Source organism: Natator depressus, chromosome 9 (genome assembly GCF_965152275.1).
Source record: "Natator depressus isolate rNatDep1 chromosome 9, rNatDep2.hap1, whole genome shotgun sequence".
In the NCBI taxonomy this organism is placed as follows: Eukaryota; Metazoa; Chordata; order Testudines; family Cheloniidae; genus Natator; species Natator depressus.
In genome coordinates this window covers 36,365,259-36,388,061 of record NC_134242.1, presented here as the reverse complement: position 1 = coordinate 36,388,061, position 22,803 = coordinate 36,365,259, and the positions used below count along the sequence as shown (strand labels likewise).

General features: G+C 40.5%; 1 protein-coding gene across 3 annotated transcripts in view; it reads right to left on the bottom strand.

Annotated features, from left to right (window-relative positions):
• Positions 1-535: 535 nt before the first annotated feature.
• WDFY1 (WD repeat and FYVE domain containing 1) overlaps positions 536-22,803 on the bottom strand; it is a 43,586-nt gene continuing 21,318 nt past the window's right edge. For all 3 annotated transcript variants that reach the window (XM_074963929.1, XM_074963928.1, XM_074963930.1), the window contains exons 5-12: positions 21,937-22,087; positions 17,236-17,348; positions 13,188-13,314; positions 11,100-11,205; positions 7,871-7,972; positions 6,594-6,724; positions 5,680-5,788; positions 536-3,923 (exon numbers count right to left, since the gene is read on the bottom strand). In XM_074963929.1, the coding sequence (XP_074820030.1) occupies positions 3,864-3,923; positions 5,680-5,788; positions 6,594-6,724; positions 7,871-7,972; positions 11,100-11,205; positions 13,188-13,314; positions 17,236-17,348; positions 21,937-22,087 (899 nt within the window). In that variant the 3' untranslated portion in view covers positions 536-3,863. The remainder of the gene's footprint in view (positions 3,924-5,679; positions 5,789-6,593; positions 6,725-7,870; positions 7,973-11,099; positions 11,206-13,187; positions 13,315-17,235; positions 17,349-21,936; positions 22,088-22,803) is intronic.

The following is a 22,803-nucleotide window of genomic DNA, read 5'->3' as shown; positions in this document are numbered from 1 at the left end:
TCTGACACTGTAAGTGACATCAAAACTAATATCCTTTAAAATAATTTGAAATCTAACGGAAGTGCAATGCTTTCCCCTCCCCCATATACTTGATACAAGAGGGATGCACACGATTTGAGCCTTCTCTCCAATGTTTGGAAAGGCTCTTTTCTTGACAGTAAGCTAATTAATAAGCAAGATCTCCCAGCACGGTATGATGGGGGAGAAGCAACTCCATTAGGGGCAAGGAGAAGGTGTTCTCTTCTGGCTTAACTGGACAACAGAAGTGAGTGGGTAGGGAGGGAGAACACTCCACTCTGCAGTGCCAGCTGCTCAGTGGTGCTACAGGCTCCATCCTGCCAATGTGTGCTAGCCTCTGGTTATGGGGCTCCTTTAAAATCATCTGATTCTAACTGTGGATCTAAAGGATGCCTTCCAGCCAAAAGCCTGGATCCTGCTTTAATCCACCCCTATTCACAAGAACACTGTGTGTAGTTTATTTACCAATATTTGCTGCAACAATGAAGACCAACTGAAGATGGGTCAACAGAATAAATTAAGTGACTATCAAGAAATTTTATTATACATGTATTCGAAGTTAAAAATCCAAAGAGAGCAAGATTTATCTAGCATCTCTAAACCATGTGGAGTACAGTATTTTGTAGAAACACAGCTGGTAAAGAACTTACAATACATTAATGGTACCCTTTGCTCCTCCAAAGAAAAAAGGCCATACAAAAGAAATTGGTAATGCTTCAAAATAAATCTCCTGAATAATTGCACATTTGAACTCACTGGAATAGTTATTGTATTTTAAATTGCACAAAACAGTATGTTTCTTCAAAAATAGGTTAGGTGTTTTTACACAAGCAATATATCCTTCAGTGCATTATTAGTTTGTTAAATCTCAAGGTTTATTTTTGTGACCAGCTGGTGTTTTGCCAGCCATAATCACTTTGTTATATCTAAGTGATGCTATAACTATGTTAATTTCATATATTTATTATAGAAAATATTTGTTAAATTTAAAAGCTATGTAGCAGATTCTAGATTATCTAGTGGTAAAACCTTAATATGATTGCCACAGATGGGGGAATTACCCACAGGGAAGGGGAAAAAGTTAAATGCTAAATATGGGAGAGGTGCTAGATAGCCAAATTGACAATTTGTTTTGCAAGAGAACATCCAAAGAAGCGGACGCTAGTGGGTACTAGCTCTTTATTTGCTGGAAAGGGGTGATCCCAGTAGTATAGATTGACATAGGGGACAGAATGAAATTAAATCAACTAGCGTTTAATCATACAGTTCATTATCAAATCTACAGAGTTTAATTTCCCGAGGTAGGCGCATAGCTCCTGTTCATGTTAATAGGAGGCGTGCATCCCCACCCCCAAATCTTTGGGGGCACAGAACTTACAGTGTAGCTCCAAACCTCCCCAAGTTTTATTTTTGCTGCAATTTAATCTAAATAAGATATTGATTAAAAGGATTGTAAATACATAACTCATCTTGGTTTTTTAGGGTAGAGAGAACCATGGAGAAGAATGTTTTCACAGATCTCTTATTGTTAATCTTTACTCTTAAACCAGGTGATTGGAACAAAAGAGTTTGATCCAACATGTGTGTGGAAAAAAAAAAACAAAAACACAAATGTCAGTTTCCTCCCTGATTTACATTAGCTCATTACCTAACTTCAGGTCCTTTCTGGCACACATGATGATATTTCATATAACTTGAAAACAGAAGTCTTTCCAAAACTAAAACCTTCAATCAGGTAGCAAGGAATGGAACTAATTAATGTAACTCTTCAAATGTAAAACATATTCCTTTCAATAGTTTCAGATCATTGAAATCAGGCCCCCAAATGTATCTCTTCCTAATACAGACTTGCCAAAAGCTCTAAATTAGCGTTTACTCATTCAGATTTCAAATTTAAGAGGATAATACAATCAAACACTAGCCTGATGCCAGTTTCTGAGGGAAGCTATGAGAAGTATGAAGAATTAGGAAGTATCAAGATAAAAAAATCCTTTAGCAAAATATTTCTGGAGAGGGCCCATAAAATGGTAAGTCATAAAGCCAGTTCCAAAATATGTGAATCAAGAATATACCAGAGATAGTATTTAGTAGCATGGAATCTACCATCTTATTGTTTTTGAAATGAAAACTGAGTAAGATCATGACGCATTACAGTCCCATGATATTAGCATACACTAGCTATAGCAGGCTATAAATGCAAAAAAATTTTGTATCAAAAGTATATGACAATGATTTTAATTCAGCAGTGACAATAGCACCACTTGGTTGTTGCTGCAAGGCTAAAATCGCAGTTCTTTCCAATACCTCATCAATTTTTCTGCAAGAATGAGCACGTCACTTCCAACGGCAACAAAAAGAGCTGACCGGCACATATTTCTTCCCTCACTACAGAATACACTATAACATCAGTTTTTGTGAAAATCCAACAAACTCCCATCTCCTTTGCGACTCCATGGTACATCATGATAAAGTTAAATGAATTTCATTTTCAAACTGTTTAATAAGCTCTTGTAAGACAACCTTATGGCATTATATATATTCTAATATTTATGGAACATAGGTAATTCATGTACTTGACAGCAACGTACATGGCAATATTTCCTTAACTGCCAGCTGGAATCATGCAATCCATGAAAATGTCTGACTGCCTCACTTGGCTTATAACAGCAAGGACCACCACTGAACATAGCATTTAAGATTAACAGCCCTCATCTGCACTCAGGCCAACTATTCCCAAGGAATATTTTGTATCTTCGTAGTTATTGCTTCAGAAGAGAATTTTAGAAATGTTTAACATTTTTTTTCAAAACAAAGACAAGGTGGTAATTAAGTTAATGCTATAGCTACATATAGTTTCTTCATGATAAATGGGGAACTAAGCTTTTCCACATAAAAAATTAGTTCATTAATGTAGGAGGGGCTTTTTATTTTAGCGATTACTAAGACAACAGGCTTGCATAGCCCCCCATTTTAACAGCACTGTAAACATACTGTATGAGCATATGTTTTGTGACATATCACGGGCTGCCTTCACTATTGAGAACGTGCAGCTTATCTACTAAATAACAGCTACAAAAGTTCACTCGTTATACATTAGCCAAGAAGAGGGAATAAATATAGTTTCAGCATGTCTAAGAGCCTGGGATTATTTACAGAAACTCTCAAGCTATCTGAACAGAACAGATTATTTTAAAGTAGTTTTACCAATAACTGAATTTGCAGACAACACTCCAAGAAAGCCAGTAGATCAGGATCTCTCATGTCAAGCATTTATTCTTACTGCCACTCCAACAGAGAGGGAACACCTGCCCCTTTATTCAAACACTGCTTAAAAAAATAAGTAAGTCTTTCCTTCTTCCAAAGTTATAACGAATACTCCTTTTGGAGGCAGCCTAAACAGCTGCACACCAGACAAAGAGTTCAGTGGGGGACTGCTTACTGGAAGGGACGGTAATTTATTTATTATTTGCACAAACCTGAAAAAACTAAACTCATTTTACTCTGGTAATCCTTTAGCTACTGTACAAGATATTTCAGCAGAGAAAGCACATTGTTAACACTACATGTAAACCAAGTTATGACAGATCCTTTTATCGCAGTGTCACGTTGCAGGTAAGCCATTTTATGTTACATCAACAGGCTGGGAAATTGCATTTCTATATCAAGGTGATTCCCACTGAAGCCTATAGAAGAGCTTTGCTCTACAAAGGTGACTGTCCATCCTGGAAGAGCAAGAGAAAAAGGATCCAGCAATCAGTGCTTTTGTGACGATATTCCGAGGAGGGATTTCATTCATTCGGTGTATGTTGCTGTACATAAGGTGCATGAACCTGTCAGGTCCTAGGTCAGTGTGAGGAGAAGCCGGTTGCAAGGCTGCAACCAACTACTGGGGTCATGTCCCATATCTATAAGAAAAATAACATGTGGGGAACTATTCAGCATATCATACAGTATTAAAATCAAGAGTATAAAGACTCACACATGTAGCCAAAAGATTAGAGTAACAATATGCCCTAAAAAAAAACAAACAAACAAACAGCATTCAACAGGATTTTGAAATAGCACTATTTTCAGCTTGATCACCTTCTAAAAATTATACTAGCCTTGTGAACCAACATAGCCAAACTATGTTTGAAGAAAGGATTCTAGCTTGCACAGCACATTGTTACAGAGCTATAGAACATTAATGAAGAGGGTTTCCAAAGCCAAAACTGTTTTCCCCCCACACACTGGCTTATGAAAGAGTATAAAAGTTACTGGGCTGTTTCATTACTAGTATTTGCAGGAAGTATAACCACAGTATAGCATATCATCAAAAGATTTTATGACTTAAGGAAATTGAGTATCACTGCATTAGAGCCAAAAATAGGGCATGTTGCCCAAGGGTTATATGAGCAGTGCTCTGAATTGCTGCTTATGGCACTCCACTTGCTTTCTCTAATGTGTGTTACAGAAGTGTTCCATGCTTTCCAACACTCCAGGATACACCTGCAGGCACTAAGCAAACATACTGGCACTGTCAAGATCCTCTCTCATCTGCCCAGCCAGCCACAGTAGTGATGAGACAAAGCATAGTGAGACATGAGAACAGGGGGAAACGAAGATAGGTATCAGACAGTAGGAAGTTGGTAGTGTCAGATGGAAGATGGAATACCAAACAGGCAACACTAATATAATGTTTGCATCATGGCAATTGTACACAGAGATTCTTCAAGATGCAGTGCTGAAATACAATCTTTACTTCTCAAATAGAGTATCTGATATTTGTGAGCCTGAAGCAGTCACTGTTCCACAGTTAAATCCCAAAACAGCATCCAGACATTTAATTTCCTCTACAGTCATCTCAAATGGAGTGACACAAGGGGTATTAAGGCAAAGCATTTTAAAATGCAAGTCCTTGGGCATGTGCTGACAAACCCCTTTGCTGAATGTACGCTATCAGCAAGAGATAGCTCAGATTAAGTTTCTCATTTGGAAGCCTCAGACTCTAAATGGCAGTTAATTTAATATCTTAATCAGATTAGTACGCATCTGAAAACAGTTTCACTAAGACTGGATGATCTCTAGGAAGTCACCGATTATAGAGAACTCTGAATAAGGCACATCCATCCCTCTTGGGGTCTGTGAAGAGCCCAGTTACCTGTAGAAACTTCATACTTTGACCATGTGCAAAACAAATGAACTACCATATAATTTAGGGAAAGTCCTTCAAACCTCAGCGACCTAAGTAGTTCCCCATTGAGCATCAGTAGGACTGTTTTGCACCACTGAACCCTTTGATTTCAGATTCCTTGGGAGCAGGGACCAAATATCTCCTTAATGTATGGTGCTTTACAGACACTGTTACTCAAACTATACAGTCCTTTTAATTCATGGGGATTTCCGGCATATTCACCATATAGGCTGAATGACAGTAGTAGTGGAATTGATTATTAGAAAGTCTTTGTCCTTCACTACAATAATCAAGTACTGCTAGGTTTTTGACTCAAGCTTAACTCTTCCTGTCCACAAAGCATCAAACTGCAAGCTTGATTAAGTGTTTGCAACCACTAGGAAAGGCTAAAGAAAGTGTCACCTTAAGTGAGTGCATAAGCTATTTAATATTGTAAAACCCAAAGTAAAAAAGCAAGTTATATAACCTGCAGAGAAGAGAAATCCTACCTTCACAATCCGATCACTTCCACAGGTCACCATTAGTCCCCTAGAAATGTCCACAGACATGTGGGAAATGTTGTGTTTTCCTTCATGAAAGGTTGCCAGGGAAGTACGACTAGTAAAAGAAAACAGCTTAAATAAAAACCATCTATTAGACATTAAAACTGGATGGCATCATTGCAGCAATACAAAATAAAGCATTTACAGGGAAATTTCTGAAAAGCTAGTAAGTCAGACCTGACAACATCGCCTATCTACATGACAATGAAATAATCAGTAAGCTCTGCCCAGAGTACACTAAATTATAGGAGTGACATCCTTACCTGGGCTCCCACTTGATATTTGGAAGTCCCTCAACACAACACAAAGGAAAAACAGGAACATGGTAGATAATACAGTTCTTTACTTCTAACATTTAACAGCTGTAAAGTCTACTTTCAACAAGCTTCTCAACTTTTCTTCCAGCTGTATTGGCTACTAGATTAAGCAAGTGGCTGCTGCCCCTCTTCTCCCAACTCCTCTCCCCTTCAAAATGTGTGCAAAGAAGCCCCAAAAGAACCACCAATGTAATACAAGCAAGTTAACCTGACTGTGAGGCATCAATGTTTGCTGCTTTGTGAAAGATAGAGGTTAATATTTCCACGCTGGTAACTTATGTATATTCTTTCCTGTGAGAAGGCTGCACATTAGAACTTAAAGGTATCGGATACATAAGTGAGAGTTCCTTATTTACATATTGATTATAAACATGGTATGTAGTTTCTGACATTTAATAAAAGGCTGATTACAAACAGATGAGCCAGAGCTGCCAGAATTGTAACCAGAGAACTTAAAGCTACCAGTTAGGTTCCTCCAAAAGTTTCAGCCTTTAGTGTATAAAGTCAGTAATGGAACAACATCAGATCTTTAAGCATACTCACTCTTCATCTTTGATTGACTCAAAGCAAGAGTCACAGACACGGACCTGGAACTCAAAGCCCATGATTGGGTAGCTGGACCGCTTCGTGCTGCACTTGCCACACACTGCTTGACCACATTTTCTGCAGTGATGCTTCAAAGAAGAATTAAAATACGATGGACATTTCAGGACACGAAGCGCTACTTGAGAACTCCCAAATCATCAGGAGGGATGACCAAAGAAATTATGTAACATCCTATGATAGTTACCTTTCAAAACCAGTTGTAACCAAGGACCAAGAATCCCTGGGTTATATGCCAGCCCCAGGGAATTTTGCCACTGACTTCCAATAGAGACAGGATTTTACCCATATACTCTACACAGTGGTTCTCAAACTTCTGTACTGGTGAACCCTTTCACACAGCAACCCTCTGAGTGTGACCCCCCTCCCCATAAACATACAAAAAAGTGTTTTTTTAATTTAACACCATTATAAATGCTGGAGGCAAAGCAGGGTTTGGGGTGGAGGCTGACAGATCACGACCCCACCCCCTGCCATGTAATTACCTCGTGACCCCCTGAGGTAATTACATGTAATTACCATCTCAACCCCCAGTTTGAGAACCCCTGCTCTACATCCCTTTTCTCCAAGGGATCTGAGGGCAAGTGCCTTACAAAATGAAAGATGTTCTTTACACTCTTGCCTTCACTATCATCAAGGGCCGGGGGGGGTAGGGGGGGCATGAGCGGATTTCTCCTGGAACATTTAGGAGGTGAAAGTTCCTTTCAACATTTACAAGAGATTCACACTCTGGCGTAACTGAAGGAGGGCAAGGCCATTAGTGCTTCAGCACACCATAAGGTGCTCAATTTAAGGCTGACATTTTGGTAGTAATTTGCCAGTATAAGACTGTAGGCCATTTTGTGCATTCAGTATTTACTAACTGTAGCTCTTTCTTACATGCACACTTGTGCGCAAAACAGGTTTTACTTTCTTTTAACCCCATTATTCCCACACAGGACAACCCAATTTAATGCTTTTTTTCCACTGTACTTGGTAACTTCTCAGCACCAAGTTGAGATTTCCTGATTCACAACACTTTGCTGGCAACGAAGACACCAATGACCTCTGCTGCTTTATAGTATGTCTTTCTACTCATTTTTTCCTTTTCAAAAACGGATTGGAGATGAAGTTTAGAAGTGCTGAACAGCAGGTCAGGTATAAAGCTAGAACACCACCGACACCAAATTCTCTACACAACGAACAGCACCATGAATGATTTACAACCACATCCTCACCTGTCTCAACCCTAGTGTCTTTGTGTCCCACATCTGCTTTATATTCCAGAAGAAAGGCTGTTCACATTTCTGACAAGAATCACTTTCTAACCACTGAGGAGCCTAGTGGGGGAGGGAGAAATAAATACTCTTAGCACATGTTCAAAATCAGCAAGGTTATGAACAGCTCGGGTTTTCATTTGTTTTTAAATGAAGATATACAGTGAAATTTAAATACATTTCAAGAGAAGCCCCTTCTATCAGCTATGGACATTACAAACAATACACAAGAAAATCTGAATTGCTTTACAATCAGTGCGAAAGTTGGCCACACTCAAAAAGCAACTTGAGAATTCAGTGCTGAGCTGTGTGCAGAAGGCAGAGTCATAATTATAGTTATCTGTTACAAAGATCTTTGTGCTCTTCTCTCACAGTTTTTACCCCACAGCATTTCTTGTTCCTGCCCTAATGAGAAAACCTGCTAAGATGCATCTGAATTACTGGATTGCTGCAGGGGTTGTAGACCCCCGGGTCTTGCTGCCAGGAAGATTCAAAATGGCTACAAAGTAATCTAAGATACAGAAACTCTACAGTGAATCAATTACTCCCTCAGAAGCTGTCATTCTCATCATGTCCTTTTCCTGGGGCTGTAGCATTTGAAGCAATTAAGAAAACTTATCAGCTGCAACCCCCAACCCTTTGCCCTCACTCCAAGTATACACATGCCTCTGCTTCCTTATCCGGAAATAAGGCTTGACTATATTGGGCTCTCTGGATGATGCAAGATATAGATATGCTAAGTAGTACTAATATTCTCAGATATTAGTGTGCTATAGCAGAGTATTCAAAGCATAACTCTGAAGTTAATACTTGCACTTTTTAGTAAGGTACTTTTGTGGGATGATACAGAATAGTTCTAGGGCACCTCCTTATGTGTTGGGTAAATATTCCCATGCATCTGATAAGGACCATATACCCTGAAAGCTATTTCAAGGTTAGTTTAACGCCCTTAAATTTCACACCACTGCAGTATTGCACTTGTGTCTCTTTTTCTATTCTCTTGGGCATATTATTGTTCTGTGGTGAATCACTTCCCATCTCAAATTTCAGAATAACCATGACTACCCACACTGACTGCTGATTCAGTCTCTCCACATTCCATAATGCTCTCTCTCAATAGACTACACAGTAAGTGACATCCATTAACATTCCTTTTTCCATCACATTGGTGGACCTTCCTAAAATAGATGCATCAGTAAAAGAGTAACAAATTCTTGATGGACAACAAGTCAATTAAGAGTGAGTGAATATTGAAAATGAAAGACTGTCTCCATTTCAATAATGATGTGATGACAGTTTCAGGGGCCATTGTTTTCATCTCCTGCCCATTTGGGTTCCCACTATTGGTTCAGTGGCTTCTGTTTCTCAGTTCTCAATCTCCATTTAAATGGCAGAAAATAGATAAGCCATTACAAAAGTATAGTACAAACCAACGGATAATACATTATTAAAAACTACCAAAGTTTAATCCAAACTCCCACTAAAATCTATGCCGCTAGTTTTGGGAATTTCCTCACCATGCTGCCAACAAGGGTCTAAAAAGCTCTAGTGCATGAAGACTTTGTCTAGTCCATACTTTGTTCTTTAACTTGGTAAACAAAAAAACAAGCTCCATAAAAATCATCTCCTCACTGCTCTAGAGGAATTTTCAGAGGCAGTGTATTCAGCTCTATTACAGCACCATGTAATGACTACGCCTATGTCTACACTAGCGAGCTTACAGCGGCACAGCTGGACCGATGCAGCTGCGCCGCTGTAAGATCGCTCATATATCCGCTCTATGCCAATGCAAGAGAGCTCTCCCACTGACATTAAAAACCCACCTCCACAAGCAGCTGTAGCTATGTTGGCAGGAGAAGCTCTTCCGCCAACATCGCCAGTGTGAACAGTGTTCTTTTGTCAATGTAACTTATATCGCTCGGGGTGTGTTTTTTTTCCACACCCATGAGCGAAAGAAGTTATACTGAGAAAAGTGGTAGTGTAGACATGGCCCTACACCGATCCTAAACTAGTTAACAGATTCTGGAGGAGGAAAAGGAATCTACGGGTTTGTCTATGCTGTGCGTTCGTGCACACCAGCTGGAGGTGTAGATTCTACTGTGCACCAGCATGCCGTGCCTTAACTGGCCTGTGTGGACCTTAGAAGTGCTCTCATACATGCTGATGTCAGACTACATCACATGGTGTAGGCAAGCCCTTTGTTTAGCACTCAGCAGCAGTCTCTTATTTGTTCCCTTTGCACAGCACCTAGCACCATGGGGTTCTGGTACAACATGGGCTCCTAGGTGGTACCACAATATGTATAATGAAGACAACAGTGCTTGTGGCTTTGAAGATCCCTTACAAAGAAAACAGGGTGTGCAGAGACAGAACTGAGAAAAAGCAGTAAGAGCAGTCTATCACCAAGCCATTTTTGGTTGGCCTGACAGCATTAGTGTACTGGTGGCAAGAAACTACATCTTCACAGGCTACACAGATTTTTCTATAGCACTTTATTTCACAATACACTAAGGAACATGTAACACAGAACAGGTCTCAAGCCATGCATAAACAATACTTCATTTTATGTCACTTTTATTTAGTGATCAAGGGCTCTTTAAAATCTGGCTACTCCGTGAATGACTTCTATACTTTTAATATCCTTTTTGAGGAGAGAGGGGAAGGGCTAAACTACAATACCATTTTACTGAGATAACTCAGAGCAAATATTTTGTCAAGTCTGCATAATCCTACAGGGAATTCAATACAGTCTGCATTAGGGAGTTGCCTCCTGTAGTACCCTACAAGATTCTTTCCAATTATATTAACGAGAACAGATGTGAAGAGGGTGTACCTTTAGATCAAGCATGGCAGGGATCTATTATGTGGTCCATCCTTGTCTTTAATATGGAAGTGTGGTCTGTGGGGTCTTGAGGTTTCAACATGCAAAGCTTCACCTTTGTGCACATGGCCAGACTTGCACTGAACAAAGCTCTAGGGTCTTCGTGGACTTTGTCACTGCCCTTATCTTTATGGTAATCTGATACTTTTCATGGAAGCTGAGGCACTGAACTCTGATTCCTGGACAGTTACCAATGCTTGGTTAATTTGGGGTGCCCTGATCTAGGATGACAGAATAAGCTGGAAAGCAGCCACTGCAGGGTTCACAAAGCGGTAGAACCAGATCCTCTGATCTAGCACACGCGCTTACCTCTTCTCTGCTGATATCCATATTCCAAACAGCAATTCCTCCATCAGCTGAACATGAGATCAGTTGCCGCGTGAGCTGGATGTAACAAATGGCCTGCACCTTGTCACTGGAAATGAAGTGGCCACTATTAATTCTTCCAAACAATTAAGCAAAAGCAACATCCCTAACAGGTCTGGGTTTGAATTTTTAGGAGTCACCTGGAAAGCTGAAAACAATGTCAGTAGCCAGGCACTGTCAGCTGTAGAACTATTTTAAAGCAAGACCACTAAGTAGTAACCTAAAGTGCTTGAAACGGAGAATCAAAGTTTAGAAGCTGGACTTGGTACCCTCATTGCCAAGTGTTATTTCAGCACTGAAGTAGCTGCGATAGAACAAAAAGTGTTAGCATAGGAAGCAGCTCGTTTGACCTGTAAGCTGAAGATACAGCATCATGTCAGTGTTTTTGCTAGTGAAGCTTAACAAACGGAATGCATCTCAGGTGACAGGTGTCTGAACTGAGCAGAACTGCAAATAAGCCCCTTCTTCATCCACACTTGGAACTCAACAGAACACCAAATTATCAGGAGACAATTGTGAGAAAATAGCCATCAAGGAATTATGTCCTTAAAGATTCAACTGGAAACCCTTTTGCTGATGTATGAGTTGTTAGGGTTGGCAGAATTCAATTTAAAAGATTGATATTCATTTTCATCTATTTAAGTTTTTTTAGTTGCAGGAAATTATGGAGGAGTCAGACCACAGGGTGGTTAGAATAATTATTTAACAGTAGATGTTGATTCAAAAAGTTAAAGTTTTAACAGTTAAAACAAATTGTCAACATCACATATCAAATAAATGAGATAAATATCTTTAAATCAAACTAAACAGTTTTCAGACAAAGTACAAAAAATGCTGCTTCCCTGTAAATTTTGATTATTATTGATGGAAGTATTTTTTCATTGTTTGCGCGCGTGTAGTGGAAATTGGCGTTTACTGACGTTTACCAATAAAAATCTAATCCTGTCAAGCCTAGTTATTGTGATTCAATTTCTTAATCTCTTTCCCCCCACAAGTTCCTGTTTCCTTTAAGTATGGTGTTCACTCGCTGTGTGAATATTGACTTTCTTCAAGGAGGAAAACTGACTTACAGAAAAACAAGAATCTGTTTTTGATATAGCTGTCCAGAACAGAAATCTGTTGTGGATCTCCTCACTTTTAGTCACAGCTTGCAAAACAGTGAAAATTCAGTTTTTAGTTCAGAAAGAAAAAAAAGACTGCTTTTGAAATGGAATGATATTTCCCATACTTCGTAAAAATTCCGCCACCTTCTGTCCAGTGTGAGATTAGACAGGAAAAAACTAATAGCTGATACACACAATCTTCCCAACAGGATACATGGAGGAGGAGTGAAAGAAGCAGTGGAAGGTCCTCCAGTCACGTAGGTGTCAAATTACACTATTGTAGCCAATATGTAAAAATGAACAGTTGCATGTCAATGCACAGAAGAGTGGGAATTCATGTGCACTTGTGAGAAGTACAGGAAGTCAGCATAGGTACTTTAAAAATACTAACTATGCCAGTAAAATAATTCTGTGATTTCATGACTAGTGTCTAAGATGAAGAAGCAGCAATAGAACAAAGGATTCTATACATACACGCTACTATGCAGATGTCATTATACATTTCCACCCCCTTCCTGCACAAGCATCTTAATGAAGGGTACATTATAGCAGTGGGATTTGACCTCCATGCAGCAAAACCTTACAATATTAGATGGAACACAGCTACAACACTGCAAACAAGGGTAGTCATAGTATTTTCACCCATCTCTTTATTCTGTGAACTATATTTATTCTCTGATCTCATCACTTCCCACATTTAAGTCATAGCCAAGAGAACAAAGATGCCCCTTATGACAGTAATGCCGCTCTGACATTTGTTCCCCACAGTCCCCATGCATCACTGTCTTAAGAGAATGCCCTGAAATATACTATCTTGTCTAGTTATTATTCACAATACTTGGGAGCTTGTCACATTTAGTCTTTCTACAACCCCACAAACTAGTTAAGTATTTGGAAAAAAATAAAACAGCAAGTCACTGCTACATACTGATGGCCCTGAAGCAACAGTGTTCGGCCTTTCCTTCCACCAATATCCCACAGGATAATGCTGTGATCGGATGCTCCAGAGAAGAGTAGCCGTTGAACAGGATCCCACCACAGGGAAGCAACACTTCCTTAAAAAAAAAAAAATTGGGTGAAGTAATCTTTTATTGGACTAGGAGAGATAAGCTTTGGAGCTCATTCACAGCTCTTCATTCATGCTTCTGTTAGATCAAAGGTGAGAGTTAGTAAAGAAACTCGCAGCCTAACAGTTTAAAGTCACTGAACTATCATTAGTTGGACAATCAAACTTTAAAAGACAAAGGATGGTGAGCAATGGGATAATTTGGTTTGGTAGAACTAATGCATATTTCTAAAATGCTCATTGTTCATGAAAGAGTCACAGGAAAGTTCAGGTTTTCACATAAAGCCATTTTTGTTTGAAAGAAATTTAAATACTAACATTTAATAATGAACAAGATAAGATGCTAAGCAATGAGCTGGGTTTTCTAACAATGCCAGATGAGCTATGAATTAGGTTAGCAGCTTCCCCAAGTATATGTATATCAGCAGCCTAATATTGTGTTTAATGCCATTCTTACTGGGCTCTTTGTAAGGTGAACATAGCCACTGTGACAACTGAATAGAGCAGGCAGCAATTCGTTCATAACACCAGTACTTTTACAAGACAATAATGCATAAAACTGGCAGTTGAGAGGAATACAAGTGATCTCAGTCATCATACACTGACCTCTTACATAATTAGCTCTGAATACAGTTGTGTTCTGACAGTTTATTCCAAATATTTTAATGGCAGTGAGAAACTATCAGTCACAGGACAGACATACTGCAGGGCAAAATGTATGTGCTCCATTGTTTTTTACAAAGATATTCTTGTATGTGTTTTATACTCCTTATTAAAGAGCCCTTCAGTTTAACACACTGGCTTTGTAATTACTGAACACAAAATGCATGGTACATTAGGCCACCACCGTCTCATCCAAAAAAATGAAAGGAGTAGAATGACACTATTCAGCGGGTGATACATATTAAACCAGCGGTGGGAACACTACAGCTCGTGGGCTGCATCCAGCCCATCAAACCTTCGAGCTCCAGCCAGGGAGCAGGGTCGGGAGCTAGCCCTGCTCCATGCAGCTCCCGGAAGCAGTGTTCCCCCTCCAGCTCCTACACGCAGGGCAGCCAGAGGGCTCCGCATGCTTCTCCCTCCCCAAGCACTGGCTCTGCAGCTCCCATTGGCCGGGAACCACAGCCAATGGGAGCTGCAGAGGTGGTGCCTGCGGATGGGGCACCACGCAGAGCTGCCTGGCCATGCCTCCATGTAGGAACCGGAGGGGGACATGCCGTTGCTTCTGGTAAGTGCTGCCTGGAGCCTGCACCTCCTGACCTCCTCCAGTGCCTCAACACCCCACCCCAACCTCAATCCCCCTCCCACCCTCCAAACCCCTCGGTCCCAGCCCGGAGCACCCTCTTGAACCCCAAATCCCTCATCCCCAGAGACTGCAGCCCCCAGCCGGAGCCCTCACTCCCCACCCCCCAAACCACAATCGCCTGCCGCAGTCCAGAGCCCCCTCCCGCACCCTGAACTCCTCATTTCTGGCCCTAACCCAGAGCCCATACCTACAGCCATAGCCCTCACCCAGTCCTGCACCCCAACCCCCAATTTAGTCAGCATTCATGGCCTGCCATACAATTTCCATACTCAGATGTGGCCCTCGGGCCAAAAAGTTTGTCCATCCCTGTTTTAAACCTTCAACAAAACTGGACTTTCTGAAAGATCAATAAGGACTGCTTTACATCATCAAGTTACTGGATGCAATATTCTATTCCTTCCTTTAGGAATGTGTACTTTTATAGAGCATCTTTCCATAGTTCAAGTGGCATCTTTTCGGCCACTAGCTCAATTGATATTCATTTTGTTTTAATTAATTACAGCCTCAAATCAAGCCTCTCTTTTCTGGCTTTTATAATTAATAGCAGTAAGATTTGTATGGTTGCTGCACAGCTGAACAGGATTTTTTAATTTTTTTATTTATTTATTTTTAAACCAGGATCCCTTTGGAAACATTTTCATGGATATTAAGAAAAGTAATAAGTACTCATTCCCAGACAGACCACTTTGGAAGCCAACATGCTGTTTTGGTGCATGTCTGCTATTCAATTGCAGTGAATTGCCAAAGAGTTGTAAGGAGGGCATGAGGATAAAGAAACAAAGCTTAGTTAAAGCAGCCACCTTTGAGGTCTCCTGGACATGGGACCCCGTCTTACAGAGCAAGAAGATTCTTTATTAAATATAAGCATTTTGTGAAAGTTCTCAGGCCTTGTCCACACAAGTTGTACTAGTTTAACTAAAGGTGTTGTTTTAAATCAATACAAAAGGCTGTGTGGACACTTATTTTGGTTTAAGCCAGTTTTCTTTCCATTATGGTAAACTGAAATAAACCACTCTTGAACCAAAAAGAGTCCCATCTGGGCTTTGACCAGTTTAATTAAAAGGGATGTAATTAAACTGTTGAAACTCAAGTTGACAAGACCTCAGCGATAGCAGACCCACGGAGGGAACATGAGCGGTAGAACAATTCAGTGTGGCACCAAGTCATCTGTTTATATGACATACAAAGCTACATAAAAAAGGACACTTGAAAAATCTGCTTTGATTTAATATTTTATAGCTCACTGAATTCTAAGTATTAGATCAACAGAATACAATAGACTAATTCATACTACACTCATTAAGTAGCAGTGTTAATTCAAATGACACTCATTTAGCTTGAGATCAATATAAGGAAAGCCCATGTAGGCAAAGAATTCTGTAAAATAATTATCTTATTTTCACACTGTTCCAGCAAGCACAGACCAATTGCTATTATTCTGTTCTAAATGGGGGGGGGGGAACTTCCCCCTGGTTTCTGTTTTGACTCCTCCACCACAGTTTATCAAAGATAGCTTTGTATTGTTTCACTTCATGGTCATGGTGATCTGCATTGCAGAAGCCCATTCAGTATTAGAAAAAACAAACAAACAATCTAAACCTTTACCGACTGACATTTACAGCCAGCAACAAGGTAAGTAGAAACGGGCATTTTCCACAGGATCACAGCCTTGAGACCCAATAGATCAGCATTGTTAATACAGCAGGCCAATAAATTGCTATTCTGGATTCTAAGTCATATGAGGGCATGAAAAAGCAAAAGTCACTTTAGTTATTCCTCTCAGCATACCCCTGCCTCAATAACCTCACCCTGAAGCACACCTAGATAAACAACTAAGAATCTATATCAACCATCACAATAATATCTACACATCTTAAATACAACTGGGTCAGGCAAAGCTGAGCCAAAACCTAACACTGCACATATTGTGCCATACATCAGGTTACAAGAATTAGTTTTTACTCAATACACAGGCCCTATGTGATTCTACCAACACCTTATGATATGAAGTGCATGTCCAGTGCATGAACTTGACAATTTATCCCATAATTTACAAACTCCTCTAGATAGCTTTGCAAAGTTTTCTTACATTTGATTAAAGCATACAGTGATAGCAATGTTTATCGCTGTACAAACAAGTACAAGACACACTGCCTTAAAGTGGTAACGTTCTAGACACTAAGATGGACCCATTCCTTTACATGTTAGTGAATATAGGCTGACATTTTGTAAGGTGGGCCATTTTGTAAGATGGGCTAGGCATATATACATGCACCATTTAAGGCAGTTACTTTGAAGCTCATGCTCTATAATTGGTGCCTAGGATGATGGCAATGTCATTCACAGCAGGCCATAGCCCAGAGTTCCCTATGAAACAAGCAGAGTTCTTAGCTACTTAAATATCCTGCTAATTTAAGACGTATGAGTTTTATTGAAAACTTCTCTGTATGGAGAAAACTTTGTTCAGAAAGTGGTGACAGGCAATGAACTCGAGAGCTTAGGTAAGAACCTGCTCTTGATTACATTTCCCATCTTCTGCTGACAGAAAGTTGTATTACCAGAGACTGAATTAGCCAGGGAAGTGAAGGGGGAAAGTTAGTTTACCTTCATGACCTTTGAGCGTTGTGATAACCGTGCAAGTGTTCTGTTCAAGCTTCAGCAGTGTGATCTGTCCAGAATAGTCCCCAACGAAGGCATGCTTGGTTTCAATGTCATATCTGAACATAAGTCAAGGAACACCACCAACTGTTCTCAGTCTCACTTGCTTCTCTTTACAGCAAGAATACTCTACCAGCATGACTAAAAAACAAACCGGTTAAAGCAACAACCAACAAAAACCATACTGAAAAGATCGTTAGTGGCCCATAAACATAAATACTAGAGAGTGCTGATGTAGTACAAACCTGTAAACAAGGAAACAATGTTAAAAAAATATTCAGCTTTGCTTTCACCAGAAGTTTAAAAAGTGCAAGAATAATTGAACCTTCAATTAAGGATGTTCCTGAAACTCAAGAGGTGCCAAAATATTTTATGAACTAGACTGGAGACTTGTTTAGACACAGATCAATAAGCCACTTTTAACTTACCTGAAAGTGCAGAAGAACTCATGGAACTGAGTCTTGCCTATGTAAGGTACCTTATATTCAGATTTAATGACAAACAGGATCAGAAATTACTCATTTACTTCAGTCAAGGAAAGGGGGGGAAAAATGAGAGTCTTGTTGCTACGGAAGGGCCTAAGGGAAGCCAGAGCTGTGTACCTGGAAATTCTAATTAGCCCTACCTTCCATGGCAGGTATCTACTGACCTCCTATTTGCATTATTTGTATTCCAGTAGTACTTTATATCGCCCTAATCAGGATTAAAGGCCCTTTGTGTGGCACTGTACAAAACCAGAGACTGTCCCTGCCCCAGAGACCTTACAACAGAAGTGGATAAATCCTTTCCCTCCCTCGGTTTTGTAACGTAAGCAGAATGATCAAGATGATATACGGCAAACATCAGTTCCTTTTCAAAAGTTTTACTATGCACATAGGAAGTGGTGCCCGAAGAGCAGCTGGTATTGCTCCATCCAGAAAACAGCTGGCACCTGGAAGGGACTTCCCCAGCCCCTGAGATAGGCTTATTGTTTGCTCTCTGCTGAGGCCACCACTGAAAGACAAGAGGTAACTAAGAGGGGTTTACTGTGTAGAAAGAAGTGCAGTATAACTAAACAATTGTCACCACAATGGTGAGAAAGCTGTGTTTCCAATGTCTTGTTAACAAGCATGAGGGATTTAAGAATGAGCATCTGAAGATAAACAATCCTGCACCTGAAAAGCCTTTATAGACAGGCTGTTAATTGCAAGGTCTCAGACTTATCAGCATTATTTCATCCTATGCGTCCATTATATAATTATAATATATTGTTTAATCAGACACGACACTAAGGAACATCCATTCCGTAATATTTTATATTTGTATAAGCTTTTGTAAAAGATGATTAACTCATGCATCATAGAAGCTTTTCACGTTTGTGCTGAATATTCAAGCGTACATACTGACAAGCTGGTCATTTGCTCCCCACTGTTAATGATTCAAGCACACAATGTGTTGACAGGAAGCAATTTCCTTTGAAGAAAATAAAAGGCCATGCCATGGAAAGCTAAAAAAACATTTTCTGTTAAAAACAAAGTATTCTAAATTTCCCCCTTTCCTAGGAGCAATCTGTTCCAGATATTCACTGAAATGATTAAGGATTAGTTAGTGACCAGAGTTTCCACTGGATGCTTATGGATGAGAACTCGGGGGTTGGGGGAGAACACCGGATTGTTTTGTGAACAGATCTTGTAATGAGCACTTATTATGCACAGTTCTGTACTGTTATGTCAACATACCTCACTTAGAAGAGACTGGTGTGAAACAGAGCATTGCCAAGAAAAAACAAATGTAGGAAGACAGAGCTACTTTCAGTTTTTGGTATTGTGTTTTGCAAGTTAAGTGTGGTAGGCCAAATCAGTGCATAGACCTCAAAAGAACACACATGCTTCAAAGCAGTGTTGGCAACTCAGCATGAAACATTCTTCTCTATTTGGCATAGAGCTAATCCCTTGGCACATGGTTTGGGGAACTACACTGCTGGAGGGTTACCATTTTTAAGAGGAGTGAGGCAACTAGTGGCAGGGACACAAAGGGGGCACCAGCTAAGGGGGGGGGCACATGACCACCCCATGTGACCTGTCCCCACCCCACCACATGATCCCCCCATGTGACGCCCCTGCCCTGCCCCCAGCCCAGGGGCCCCAACCTCTCCCCATCCCACATTACCTGTCAGGGGGAGGGGGAGCTCTGCTCACGTCCCCCTGGCATGTGTGGAGCCACTAATGCAATCTCCCAGGCAGCCTCCGGCCACACTACCTGGGCTGTCCCAGGCAAGCAGTGTGGCCAGAGGCTGCCTGGGAGAGTGCAGCCACTGCGTGCTGCACCAGACAGCGTTGCCAGAAGAGGAGAGGCTCTGGCCCCGCCTCTTCCCTTCCAGCTTGGGCCCTGCCCCTTCATCTCCCCTGCTTCCGGCCTTGCCCCCACAACTGGACGCACCTATTCAATAAAAAGGAACAAAACCAGGAATGTTAAAATATCCAACGACAAGAAATCCAACACGAGCTTGCAGTATTAAGCAGCAAAAAAGATGCACTTTAGTTTAAGCCAATGATACACAGGCATCACATTAAGAGATATTAGACCCCGTTTATAAACAGCTCTGGATATGCAGCTTATGAATTATGTTCCCACCTAAGTATTTCATTCCTTGAACCTGGTAACAGACAAAATGGAGTGAGTCTAGAAGAGATCAGACAAACATGATCAGGAAGCTGGAGGAACTGACAGATTTAGTAGGATAAAAAGATATGTAGTTTGGCAAAGGAAATTGGCACATCAGTCTGCAACTGCGGAGAGAAGAGTCACCAAGTACAGCACAATGGCCTATCATTAGGAGTAATGAGAGGAAACCTTAAGGCTTAACATCACGAAAAGCTTTCCAACAACACCACCCACTAGGCAGAGGAACAGGCTTCCAAGGGAAGCAGTGGGCCTTGTCACTTCGGAATTTAAAGCTGTCCCAGACAGAAGACTAGAAAATACACAGTAGGGAACAATCCTACTGCGGGACAGGGAGGAGAGAAAGGAAGAAAGAACTGTAAGATCAACTAGTTCATTCTTTTTTATCTCTATGTTCTGACTCGCTAAATCTGAATTGATTGTCGAAAATATGGCACATATTAATAGGACATGAAATAGCCCTAATGAAAGGAGCTACGGAAGGGCTGATGGGTAGATAACTACACCCCATACAATATATATATATCTTGTAAGATTTATTCTGGGATATAGATTGTGGGCTGGTCTACACTACACAGTTAGGTTGACATAAGACAGCTTATGTCAGGCGTTCTCGACCCCTCAGGGGGTCATGAGGTTATTACATGGTGGGTCACGAGCTGTCAACCTCCACCCCAAACCCCGCTTTGCCTCCAGCATTTATAATGGTGTTAAATTAAAAACACTTGTTAATATATTTATAAGGAGGGGGGTCACACTCAGAAGCTTGCTATGTGAAAGGGGTCACCAGTAAAAAAGTGAGAGCCACTGGCTTATGTCAACCTAATTATATCAGTGTCTACACTACAGCCTTCCTCCCGCCGATGTAAGTGCACTACTATACCGACATAACTACTCCACCTCCACGAGAGGTGAAAGGCTTATGTCGGCACAGTGTCTATGTAGACACTACGTCCTTTACATCGGCTGTTGGCTGTCTTGTCAATTTTACAGCTGCCCCCACAGCACCCCAGCGGGAGCCTGGAAGCCTTGTCAATTTCACGGCCGAAAACTTCCTCCACTCCCTGTGGGGAATGGGGCGAGGGGGTGAAGGGGCAGCACACCGGGAGCCGGTGGAGAAGCTGGGGTCCTGGCAGGGAGCTACCAAAGGAGATGAGAGTCCAGTCTCTCAGCTCCCCACTTTCCCCTTCTTAAGTCAGTGGAAGCGCTCCTGGTTAGCACATGCACCACTGACACAAAAAGGGTAGTTTGGACATGCACCACTGCAGTGGCTGTAAATCAACCTAATAGAGGTAGACTTACATTTCTAGTGTAGACATACACTATGCCTCAACTTGGAGAGACAGAGCAGATGCCGCCAACGTTCATACTTTGTGTATTAAAATTTCTGGATAAGATACTTAAGTTGTGTGCCTTCAGTGCATAAGATGCCATGCTATTTCCATCTTCTTAAATCAAATCTGCATACCATATAAGCTACCTGTTTCTGTTCAATTACTAACAATTCAGTCTAATCCCAATTTTTAAATGTGTATAGGAGGCCAACAATCATATGAGCATTTGTAGATTGTCTTTTTAATTAAAAATTTTTCTTTGACAGAAGAATGACCTGGATAAACAGGATAGCAAGTTATATATGTGCTGTGGAGAGAAACCGAAGAACAGAAGTTTCAATATCTTTAAGATGTATTCTTGTAATTTTGTAAGCTAGAAGCTATGCATTTTAAAGAATCTGAACAGTAGAATCATACTATTAACCGGGGGGAGCCATTGTAGATTGCGAACTCTAAATTCAAATAAGTGAAAAAATACACTGAAAAATAAAATAAAAAAAAAAGATACAGCATCACAAAAACTGAATTTTGCCAAGTGTAGTTTAGTATTAGTTATTTAATACTTTCTATGCTAACTATACTACAGTGGATTTTGTAATGATAAAATTTTGTCTTGTGGTTTGTTAGTAATGTGATCATTTTTGATGGATACTGTAAACATGAAGCCCAAGAGGTGAAGTAATGTCTTCCCAGCATATTCCCACTCCTGGTGCACATCCAGCTGACACACTTGTCATGGCCAGTACTGATAACCCACTCTGCTGCCAGGCAGAAAATGACAGCAGACACCCGATTCTGATGAGCTGTGGAAATAAAGCAAAGGATCTAAGCACTTCTGATAGAAATATTTCAATCAAATCTTCAGTTACACAGTTAGAAACACAGGTTGAAAGTGTGTGTGTGGGGGGGGGGGAGGGGGGAGTAATTGCAGGAAGAAAGAATTTTACCTTCACTGTCACACTTACTGCAGCCCCAAAGTTTGATAAGGTTAGCAAAGTTCTCAATTTATTTTGCATTTTCCATCTCAGTGATTGGCCTTTAATGAATCAGGCATGTCAGAAAAAGAAGTCAGCTCATTTGAATTGTCCTTTCATTTAGTGATTTCCCTCATTCCCTCTCCTTTGAGGGCATGCTGGCAACTGAACTCCAATGAGAGCACTCTGTACAGTGCTGAGATCATTTAAGTAAGAAAGAAGATGTAGAGGAGACAAATGGAAGAAAGAATATAGGGGGAGGGTGTATTAGATATACTTCTTTTGGACTGAAATGTAAAGTCATCTGCTTTTAGGATAAAGGGGCTTTTGTAGCTTTTAAAAACAAGCTCTCTCTTTTAAACAAGAACACCCTTTTCCATTAGAGGATGATAGGAAGTCATAAGACAAGCTGTATTTTGTTTTCCTATATTTTTAGCCATTAGTACAAAGTCTTCTGTACATCGTCAAGTTATTAATTAATAACTGTGGAATAGAAGTGACTGAATTTGGCTGTACATTCTTTAGAAGGAATACTAAATAATGCT